The sequence below is a fragment of the Poromitra crassiceps genome, assembly GCF_964638095.1.
Source record: "Poromitra crassiceps genome assembly, chromosome: 15".
Classification (NCBI taxonomy): domain Eukaryota; kingdom Metazoa; phylum Chordata; class Actinopteri; order Beryciformes; family Melamphaidae; genus Poromitra; species Poromitra crassiceps.
The window spans coordinates 26,149,976-26,161,991 of NC_139634.1; the positions used below are offsets into that span (position 1 = coordinate 26,149,976).

Genomic DNA, 12,016 nt, shown 5'->3' on the forward strand with positions numbered 1-12,016 from the left:
GGGGCTCTCGGTGCTGCCCGCCAGGGCAGTGCCGAAGAAAATTTGACGTTTTTTGGACTTTTAGCCATATTTAGAGGAATATTTAAAACAAACAAACGTGACGATGATGACGCTCGTTTGTAGCCCTATCAGTGTCAAGCAAGCGTGTAGAACCCAGCAGCCATAGGGGTTGCCAGGTCAGTTAAACCAGGGGTTCCCAACCTTTTTTGTGCCAAGGACCGGTAGATACATGCAGGACCGGTTGTCAATTGTAGTGAGGTCTCCAGACCATAGTTCAAGCAGAAGGCCACTCACGCGTAATCTGATCTCAACGTGGTCAAATATCCTAGTATGACGTCTGCTATGACGTCAAACATGACGTCAGTTAATCCTCATATATATAGCAAGGGTTCTACGTCACCTCTCTCTCTCTGGCCGATCATAGCAGCAGCAGCCCACGGCAGTCCATCTCCCTTGAAGCCGGCCTCCGAAGCGTTGTTTTGCACCAGATCCGCAGACCGAATCAGCACCCACAAGCCTTCTCTACCCGTGGATATTCCCATTCCTGGCATGTCGAGTTCCGAGGCAGGGCAGCCCATGGACTGTGACGGCAGCCTAGACATCGGTTCCCTGTCCCGGACCGGCCACGGAGCGTACTTGCCTTCCGAGGTGTCCGACGAAAACGTTGGCAAAGCGACCGGACCACAGGCTGCCAGCATAGCCCCGACGAGAAGGCCCAGCGCGCGTTCCCGTGGCACGGGGCGCGCCACTGCGACGGCCCGTGTAACAGAAGACGAAGCGCCGCGCCGTGGACGCCCAAGAACGCGTGCGAGCGTGCCGGAGGGAGAGGCCGCTCGGCGTGGACGTGCGAGAGGCCGCGGGCAAAGACCAGTAGAGGCAGCTGCCCCGGGAGCCGGGAGCCGCCGAGGAAATGCAGGCCGCGGGGCCGCTGCGAGACGCCACGTACCTCCTGGTCGCACTGACCTCCAGGCCGCCGCCCCGGAAGCGGAAGCGGCCCCATTCGTAGCTCCGCCGAGCCGACAGGGGTCGTCAAGAGCCATTCTGCTGTCCCTGCTAGATAATAGCAGATCTGTAGAAGCTCGTCTGAGAGCCCTGGAAACCCCCCCCCCCATTCCCCCCACTCCCCCCACGTTAGCCTCAGCCCAGCAGCAGCCGATCCTGCCCGGGCCATTAACTCATTCACCGCCAAAGACGTCTTTGACGTGTTATCAGAAATAGCCATCCACGCCAAAGACGTGTTTGACGTGTTTTTGTTTTTATTGGTGCAGCGCCTGCAGCAAACACTTGCCCAGCCTGTGACACAGACACAGGTCCCTGCCTTCAAAGGGTAGCCGACAGCACGCGATCAAACACATACCGCAGCTGTTGTTTTGAAATTGAGCAAGAGGAAAAGCAGAGAACGGGTAACGCTTCCTTGTGCAGACAGGAGAAACGCCATTGAAACGCCCTCGGCGCGCTGCACGAGCTGGAGTCGCCTTCCTCTGTGCCAGCCAGGAGAAAACGGGAGAAAGTAATCAAGAGATGTGTTTGATCATCGGAGGAATGAGGAAATGATCGATCAGTTTGCGAGGGCGGTGAGGACGTGTTGAATAGCCGAGGGGAAAACGGGAACGATCAAATAGCAGAGTTGATATGACAGGGAGACATGGACGAGGACGGTGTACCAGAACAAATCAAAAATAAACACAGGAACAGCTAGGCAGCAGCGGGCAGAAGGCACTCACAGCAGCCCGCTGTCCTTCTCAAGAGCTCTTCAGTTGGTTCATGAAATCGCTGGGCTGCGTGCCCTCCAGTGTTGCTCCTGGCCAATCCCAGCGCCACAGGGCGTGGTTATTGCTTATCCTATGTTGGGTTAGAAATCTAAAAGGGGGATCGTGTGTGTGTGTGTGTGTGTGTGTGTGTGTGTGTGTGTGTGTGTCTGTCTGTCTGTCTGTCTGTCTGTCTGTCTGTCTGTCTGTCTGTCGGTGTGTCTGTCTGTCTGTCTGTCTGTCTGTCTGTCTGCACACTCACACCGAGTAAACTGTATTGTTGAATGTAAAAAAAAAAGCACTTCATGTGTGTATATATATATATATATATATTTATTTATTTATTTTTTGTCATTTGTGTCCTAACGAATAATATTTACATGTCTGATGTCAATACAGTTCAAAATAAAAGAATTGAGAGTGAGTTATGCCTGAGATTGTGCCCTTTTACAAAAATGCTTTTTTCTCCCTTTTCTCTTCCCAGACAGGCTTTTTTGGTGAACATGGGGTGTATAAAAAGGGTTATAAGTAGAGTACAGAACATGCTAAAAGCTAACTTTCTTTTTGGGGGTGAAAGTAGAGACTTAGATCTTCATTTCGAGGTATTGGACATCACTGTAGTCCTAGTACAGAATTTACTGTGGGTCTTGAAAGATGACCAAACATTATGGAAATACTTGGCCTGTGCCAAAAATGCCAGTCAGATATTGGCAGTGAATGAGTTAAGAGCCATCCTGCTGTCCCTGCTAGATGCTAACAGATCAGTGGAGGCTCGCCTGAGGGTGCTGGAACCCCCCCCCCCCCATTTCCCCCACGCTCGCCTCAGCCCAGCCGGCTCAACAGCCGATCCCGCCCCCGCCCGCGCAGCAAGCCGACGTGCTCCCCACCACCACCCAACCCGCCCGGACGAATACCCTGGCATCCCATGGGGCGAACGGTTCATTCCGGCGGCAACAGCTGAAATGTAGTGCAATTTGCTTTCCCTTCCAAATCCAGCGACGTAAAATAATCCATTCACGAAAAGAATAAGCACTCCCAGGAATTCATGGACGATAAAAGTTTAACGTTACATGCAGTCAAGCAGAAAGTCGCACTCGGCAGTAAAACTCGCATCCATGTAACGTTAACCCATCGGGTGTCCTGTTCTTTCTGTCACGAAGACTATAATCCACCAGATCACATGACGTTTTTCATCAAGTCTTTAATCCACCGTCACACTTCAGGACATCCTCTTAATCCAAAACAGAGTGTGAAAAGTAGCTGTCTCTCTCCTTGTCGTGGTGTTTGTGAAACGGAGGTTCACGGTAACCAGAGACCTTTTATCGTAAAGATGCGACAGCACACAGCCAATCCGCCATTTTGGAGACTAAGCTTCTGCCCCAGCAAGGAGCCGTATTTCAGGCCAAAATGGCCGCAGCGCTGTTTTCAAAAAGGCACTACAGTATATACTCTTGCCTTCTCATTCTCAATTATCTTTGCTGTTACACGCAGCTGAGTTTGTTTATTTTCTACCTCTGGGTCCCCAGTGACCCCATGTGACTGATGGTGACTGATAAATTAAATTAGGAAGCTTCTGTGATGATGACAATGATAATTTCTTAACTTTAGCCGATCTGAGGGGGTTTATTTGAACAACAATCTTAAAAAACAACTCCACTATCACCCCCCTTCCTGGAGCCCGACAACACCTTCATAATACCAGACTCGCTCTGTTAGTCGTCTGGACATGGACGAGGGGACGTTAGGTTTCATAGTGGACGGACATGACCTAGGGGTGGCGTTCGGAGGACTTAAGGGCAGGAAGGTGTACCCCGCAGTGAGCGCCGTGTGGGGACACTGCGAAATACGAATCCGGTACATAAACGGACTCGATCCGGATCCCCTCCCTCTGATGGACCTGTGCAGGCGCTCCGTGCGGGCGGCTCTAGGAAGGGACCGCTTGAGCGGAATCCACGGACTGCCCCTGCCCGCCTCTCTCAAGAGCTACCTGCTCTACCAAGGACGGGGTTGACGACCACAGCACACCGAGCATACCCCGGAGGACCAGTCACCCGTGGACGCGAAAGGACCCATGAGGAAAGTATCAGTACTTCAGCATTTAAACGGGCAATCTACCAGTCCAGTCCCGCAAAGGGCAATTTAAGGCATGAATACTGCAAACAAGCTGTACTCTGTACACATCCAAAAAAACAATACAAAACAATAAATACAATAAATTACACTGATAAAGCAAGATCCCTGATTACAGTGTATCCAACACCACAAAGGAATATAGGTGTCAGATCAACCCTCGGGCTTTGACTAAATAAAGCGAAGCTGACTGACAAGTTATTTGGCCTGTGATCTGACTACTCTACCCAGCGGGCATCTCAGCCTGCCTATCTCCGACGCCTAAGCGGAAATCGCTTCTGGCAAATGGCCAGCGGGAGTCACAATAATAATAATAATTATAATAATAATAATTACAACAATAATAATAATAACCACGCAAGGGGCCATTCTAACACCCCTGGCCCACGGAGCTTGTCTGAGCATCAGCTAGAATGAGTGTTACTGCATAACTTCGGACCGAAGCCAGACGGCCCAGGGAATGCTGACGTCTTTCCGTGTTAAGCTACCCGGTCTTAATACACCACCTCCTGTTCTTAACGAATTTCAAAGTAAAATGCCTCTGGCATTTCTTCAGAAGCAGAATCAGAATGACTTAATGATTCCCGAGGGGAAATCGGGACAGGTTACAGTAGCTCGCTCACAGTACACACATAGCTTAAAATAAAATAAACAGTAGTAAATGCAACGCAAATGCAATATTAAGCAATAAGCAGAAAGAAAAAAAAAAAAAAAAAAAAAAACACAACATAGCATAGAATAACTAGTAAATGCGCTAGAAGCAAAAATAAGTGGAATGTCTAAGTAGCAAAATACAAAACACGTCAGGTAAGTATACATTTCGTGTCAATTATCATTATTGCACCCTGGACTATATTAAGTCGGCTTGCCCTATACGCCACACGTGGCTCAGCCAGGCACAGTTAACCTATCGGCTGGCTCAGTCTCAGGGAGACTGAGCGTCTCCGAGGTGCTCTGTAAGAGAGGCATTAAATAGACTAATGGCCACAGGCAGGAATGATTTCCTGTGCCTCTCCGTACTGCATCTAGGTGGAATCAGTCTCTCACTGAACGTACTCCTGCGTTCGACTAGCACGCCGTGGAGTGGGCGCGAGTCATCGTTCACGATGGAGCGTAGCCTGGACAACGTTCTCTTCTCTGACACCGCAGCCAGAGAGCCCCGCTGCCCCAGCACACAATAGCATACAGGAAGGCACTAGCCCCCTTCTGCCCTTTCTCGTTCATGGCTCACTACGTCAAGCTCAGGCCTCGGACCGGCCCCTCGGCTCCCCTGCTCCTCATCGCACCCTGTCACCACACGATAAGATCCCGGTTCACCCTGCACCTCAAGCAGACGCTCCAGCAATGCAACCCCCGACGAAGGACTACTCCAGCCACTCCTTCAGGATCGGAGCGACCACCTCGGCCGCCGAGCAAGGAGTGCCCTCCGCCTCCCTCCAGCAAACGGGCCGCTGGCCCTCATCGGCACATCGTCATCGCCCGGAACAATTCCCCCTTCTGCCCCTTCTCGTCCATGGCTCACTACGTCAGGCTCAGGCCTCGGACCGGCCCCTCGGCCCCCCTGTTCCTCATCGCACCTTGTCACCACATGACAAGATCCTGGTTCACCCTGCACCTCAAGCAAACGCTCCAGCAATGCAACCTCCCGACAAAGAACTACTCCAGCCACTCCTTCAGGATCGGAGCGGCCACCTCGGCCGCCGAGCAAGGAGTGTCCTCCGCCTCCCTCCAGCAAATGGGCCGCTGGTCGTCATCGGCATTCTCCAGCTACATCCGCCCGGAGCAGGCGGCCATACTGGCGGCCCAAAGAACCCTCCTCCCTTAAATCGGTGAGCATGGCAACAAACAATGTCCCGGACTTCCGTGCCGATGAAGAAAATGTCTCGTTGGTGGTGGCTCCTCGAAAGCACGGCGCCAGCAAGGCGCAGTAAACTCCCCGGCTCATTTTTGGGGGGGGAAAGAGAAAGAGAGAGCAGAAAGTCAGGGTAGTCGCGCCAAGGCAGCCAAGTAGGCCAAGCCGGGAAGCGCCAAGCTAAATTCTAATGTACCAAGATCGAAGGCCCGACCGAGTTGGGAGCGCCGGCCGCAAATAGCTGTAAGTCGCTAAAAAGGTCGAAGGCCGGAAAAGTACAATCGCGAAGCGCCAAGGCGGCCAGGTAGGCTAAGCTGGGAAGCGCTATCGCGAGGTGCCCGACCGAGTTGGGAACGCCAGCCGCAAATAGCTGTAAGTCGCTAAAAAGGTCGAAGGCAGGAAAAGTACAATCGTGAAGCGCCAAGGCGGCCAGGTAGGCTAAGCTGGGAAGCGCCATCGCGAGGTGCCCGACCGAGTTGGGAGCGCCAGCCGCAAATAGCTGTAAGTCGCTAAAAAGGTCGAAGGCAGGAAAAGTACAATCGTGAAGCGTCAAGGCGGCCAGGTAGGCTAAGCTGGGAAGCGCTATCGCGAGGTGCCCGACCGAGTTGGGAGCGCCAGCCGCAAATAGCTGTAAGTCGCTAAAAAGGTCGAAGGCAGGAAAAGCAAGATCGAAGGCCCGACCAAGTTGGGAGCGCCAGCCGCAAATAGCTGTAAGTCGCTAAAAAGGTCGAAGGCCGGAAAGTACGATCGCGAAGCGCCAAGGCGGCCAGGTAGGCCAAGCTGGGAAGCGCTATCGCGAGGTGCCCGACCGAGTTGGGAGCGCCAGCCGCAAATAGCTGTAAGTCGCTAAAAAGGTCGAAGGCCGGAATAGTGCAATCAACTACTGGCGCATGCAGATCTCAATTAACCTCCGGTAATCAGATCTTCCTTTTGGGGGATCTCCTAGCCCATGCAGGCGCCCTCCTCTGCCTCAAGAGCAGCGCCACTGGCCAATGGAGTCAAGCGCCAAAGCATTTGCCATGCACGCCGATTGCTAAATAAAGTTTGTCTAATCCTACCAACTGGCCTCTCCTGATTGAAGTGAGGTCTCCAGACCATAGTTCAAGCAGAAGGCCACTCACGCGTAATCTGATCTCAACGTGGTCAAATATCCTAGTATGACGTCTGCTATGACGTCAAACATGACGTCAGTTAATCCTCATATATATAGCAAGGGTTCTACGTCACCTCTCTCTCTCTGGCCGATCATAGCAGCAGCAGCCCACGGCAGTCCATCTCCCTTGAAGCCGGCCTCCGAAGCGTTGTTTTGCCCCACCCACCTCCCCAGTCCACCACCAACGAGTCTTGACTCCCGATCCCCCACGGGGGGGGGATCTCCTAGCCCATGCAGGCGCCCTCCTCTGCCTCAAGAGCAGCGCCACTGGCCAATGGAGTCAAGCGCCGGCGCCCTCCTCTGCCTCAAGAGCAGCGCCACTGGCCAATGGAGTCAAGCGCCTAGCCCATGCAGGCGCCCTCCTCTGCCTCAAGAGCAGCGCCACTGGCCAATGGAGTCAAGCGCCAAAGCATTTGCCATGCACGCCGATTGCTAAATAAAGTTTGTCTAATCCTACCAACTGGCCTCTCCTGATTGAAATGGTTTTAGTTACATATATATTTACTCACCAGGTGGCGACAAAAGGTAAATAACAGCCTTTTGTGTTGTACTGTATGTAGCCTACAGTATTTATGTTTTTGTTTAAACTACAAACATAAATAAACGTCAACCTATGTTTTAACTACCACACACAGCCTATAATATTATAGCCTATGTTTATTTAAAAAAAAAAAAAAAAAAAATTGAGGGGGCCCCTGGCAAATCCCGGGGCTCTAGGCAGCCGCTTAGTTCGCATATAGGGCGGGCCGGCCCTGGCGTTGAGGCTCTGCTCTTTACAGAAGATGCTCCCTGAATAGGCCCAGTAGCATATGCTACGCAGAGCAGGGAGTGCAGCAAAATCCTCCATGGGGATACAAGATTCCAGATTAAATTAAAGCCATAGTGAGTAACAGATGGAGCCTAAGCAAGACGTGGAATACACGTTCACTTTTTGAGCCATGCAGAGTAGACTCTCTCGCTAGAAGGTGGAGGCTGGGGTGGTGGAGGCAAAGCATTGCCACAGCAGCGGTGGGGAGCAGCATAGGTGGAGCAAAGATCAGAGTGAGAGGAGGCCGTATTTAAACGGACCCCCTTGTTGTTAGAATGGCTGTGATTGGTGAATGTTTAAACGATGATCCATTCAGCGGCTGTGGTTATAGCTGGGGCATAGCCAATTTTATATGTGCTATGAACAACAAAGTTAGCCAATGGTAGTGTGAAAATAGCACAGGTTGATTACAACTGGCATGTACTTAATTTTTGAGACCTAAAGTTCATGGTGTCATTCACATGACATCTTAGCACTTGTAGTTCAAAACATTGACAACCATGCATAAAATCTTGTCATGGGTTTTCAAGGTATATCATCAATCCTTAGATCAGATAAGGTCACATTTCACAAGAGGGTTTTGAGAAGAATATCAATGCATGCAGACAGGTCTGTGATACCAGTTCTTCCTCGCGCCTAAAAGCACAACTCGCAAAACTCGCAAGCGTGCTTTGATGATGAAAGCTCATCATGCTTTGAGCACCCATTGGTGGGCCTCACCACTTCAGACCAGACATGTGATCTCCTTAACTCAGGTACTAGAGGGAGGCCCACATAATTGTTACCAAAATAGAGCAAGGGATGAAGTACGTTTGTGATGTTGCACCACTCCACTCCCCTCTCAAACACCACTGAATTTCTGTGAGCAAAAATGTATTTCTGTTTTATATTTATGAACATTCACTACTGCCTTGCAAAGAAAGATACTAGCAGTTAGCAATATTTGTGGCTGTATTTCTTCAGCCAAACAAATTATTTTTGTAATTTCATCTGTATTCAGATAAATCCAGAAGTGAGCAGGGTTTAAACCGGGTGTGGTTTTGGCAGAAATCCCCACCCCGCCCCCCACCCGTATGATAGTCAACCATGAATTATGTGATTTCAAATTTAGGAAGAAAAATGTATTTTCCTGAATCTGTAATAGAGTGCCAGGTCAAAAAGTCCAGGTATTTCATTGTAGCAAATATTGTATGTCATATGGGGGCATCTGGGTAGTGTAGAAGTAAAAGCACTCGCCTACCACCCCCGCAGAGACCCGGGTTCAATTCCTGCATTCAATTCCTGGCAGCGGTACTTCCGGCTTGGTCAGATGTTGCTACATACACAATTGGCTGTGTCTGTGGGTGGGAATCCGGTGGTGTATGAGTTGTGGTCCTCGTCTGGTCGGTCGGGGCGCCTGTTTGGGGGGAGGGGAACTGGGAGGAATAGCGTGATCCTCCCACGAGCTACAGTACGTCCTGCCGGTGAAACTCCCCACTATCAGGTGAAAAGAAGCGGTTGGTGACTGCACATGTGCTAGTCTACGGCTCTCCATATCGGCAGAGGGGGTTGAGCAACGATCAGGGCAGGGAATTGTCAAGTACAATTGGGAAGAAAATGGGAGGGGGGAATGTCCTGGGGAAGTGTGTTTTTGGGGTCTAGTAGCTTCCACATTATCTAATATATTAGAGACAGACATTCCTTGTTGTCCCAGGCTGCTGCTTTTAAATGATACCTCTTCAGTAAACCTATTATATTCTCATACGTGCACTTGTTGGCCTAACATCAGCTAACAACATGTTAGCCATGTGCTGGAAGCCTCCACACACCCTCAATCGTACCCAGTGCCTACAATCATTCTTGAGTATCCTCTACATGGAGCTGTCTGTAGCCAGATTGCATGGAGCTAGTCAGAAAACACTACAAGCTTGGGCCTCTGCAGCTGCAGTGATCAAGAATCTACTGGAGTGATTTCATTTTCATTTTCATTCTAATTTTTATTGCCATACATAATGTTTATTATTTCTTCCTTTTTACTTTAGACAAAATCTGTGTGTCTATCTATGTAATACTCATCTGTGTAATCCATAATTCTACATCATGAAGATCTTACTAGGGTGGGGTGGGAGGAGGGTGTTCGCCACTTAGGGGGGATGGTAATTAGAATAAATGGGAGGAAGGAAGATGTACACTGTTGAATTTTATTGAAAAATAAAAAAATAATTATACTGTATGTCATGATTCCTGTAATCTAATTGTAAATAGATATGTTGCGGCTTCATTTTACAGAGGTCATATAGACTGAGGATAACTGTGAGCCTGAGTTGCTGCATGTAGCAGTTCTGCCAAATTGATTGTTGTGGGGTATAATGGGCTCGTAGTACTAACATAGTTTGTGTGAAACAGGTTCTTGTGGTTTTGCAGCACTGTGTTCATTTGCACACCAGTGCATTGGAAACAACAAGCAAAGCCACATGCAACACCTAAGCTTAGTACTGACGTGGGCTGTGGCTGGCCATCTCTGTGTTTGACAGACCACCAAGGCTGTTTACTCAGAACAGACCTGACTATATGGGCATCAACAGGATGTGCAGCTCGGGGAGAGGATGCTAATTTTAGTTTAGACAGTTTACCTGACAGTTTTAGTTTTAGTTTCCTGGATGTGCAGGCCTACTCATATAGTACAAATCAATATACGTTTTTTTTCTTTCCCCCAGTACAGTAACTGTAGTTAAAAAAAAAGTAATTCCTTCTAACTCCCTATAAAATAATGATAATGAATAAAATAATGAATTAAGATTTTACAGTGGTAATTTTATAAATGCTGTAAGGTTACCCTACACAAACGGCCCAAAAAATAGGCTTGCAAGAAACTAACTTCTGAATGTGAGTTTCCTGATGAAAAGGACGGTCAAAGCTCTGAGGTGGAGCAGTAGAAGCTGGAATATCAGAGAAGTGGGTTTTAAAGATACAATAATTTCTCAATCAAATTGTATGTTTTTATGCAAATAACCACTATAGAGACAACAACAAAGGAAAAGGATAACAGAATTTTGGACGGTTTACACTGACTTCAAGACAGTTGAAATTATTTTTCGGGGTGGCTCCGGCCAGGCGGGGATGTCATTCTGCTACTACTATTTTGGTGAAAGTAATGCAAAAGTAGTGTAACAAGCTACACACACACACACACACACACACACACACACACACACACACACACACACACACACACACACACACACACACACACACACACACACACACACACACACACACACACCCACACACACACACACACACACATACAGTACATACATACATATATCTATAAAATTGAGTATGTGGGCGATATTTATGTTTGTTTGTATGTTTTTTGCATGGCGGGGGGTAGTGATCTGGGGAAGGTCATGGGCATGTCATCAAGTCCTGGGACCACCTGGAAATACCTGGAAAATCCTGGAAAACACCTGGAAAACACCTTACGCCCACACCCCAGGATGGATTGGGCTGAAATGTTGCATGGCGGGGTGTTAGGATCTGGGGAAGGTCATGAGTCCATCACCAAGTCCTGGAACCACCTGGAAAGTCCTGGAAGATCCTGGAAACCACCTGGAAAATACTTCACATCCACACCCCAGGTCGGATTGGGCTGAAATCTTGCATGGCAGGGGGTTATGATCCGGGGAAGGTCATAGGCACTTCATCAAGTCATGGAACCACTTGGAAAGTCCTGGAAAACACCTCACACCCACACCCCAGGTGGCATTGTACTGAATATTTGCATGGCTGTGGGTTGTGATCAGGGGATGGTCATAGGCAGGTTGTGTACTTCTGGAAACCATCTCTGGACACCACCATAATTTCCGGCGAAGCAAAAGGCACAGTTGTATTGCTTTAATTGTGCCTATAAAAGGGAGCACGGGCTCTGTTTGTCTCTCTGTTTCAATTGTCCCACTGATATCACAATGTATATTACATCATCACTGATGATGTCACAATGTCTTTGACATCATCACATCTATGACATCATCAGTGGTGGTCATCAGTGAGTGATGTCATCAGTGATGTGAAGTTGAGCAATTGTGCGCTGAGTGACATCACTCAAGCACTTCATATATTCTGGTACTGCCTTAGCAGCCAGTATAAATCAAGTCTGCTACTCTCACACATGGAAGAATTGTCAATAAAATCAGCCAAATGTGTATGGTGTATACTACTTCAAAGAAACCGATATGTCTGAAAAAGTATTTAATAGGCTATAATCTATCAACTATAAGGGACAACAATGGAAATAAGGCTCTGGGATGTATTGTGATATCCTGACTTTTCCATTTTATATGCAG

At 48.9% G+C, this 12,016-nt stretch overlaps 1 protein-coding gene across 1 annotated transcript in view; it reads left to right on the forward strand.

Annotated features, from left to right (window-relative positions):
- Window positions 1-549: 549 nt before the first annotated feature.
- Window positions 550-12,016, forward strand: part of LOC310790147 (integrin alpha-6-like) — a gene marked incomplete at its 5' end in the record, with an annotated part of 31,629 nt that continues 20,162 nt past the window's right edge. Inside the window, one exon of the mRNA XM_083651826.1 lies at window positions 550-663. Within this exon, the coding sequence (XP_083507952.1) occupies window positions 550-663 (114 nt within the window). The remainder of the gene's footprint in view (window positions 664-12,016) is intronic.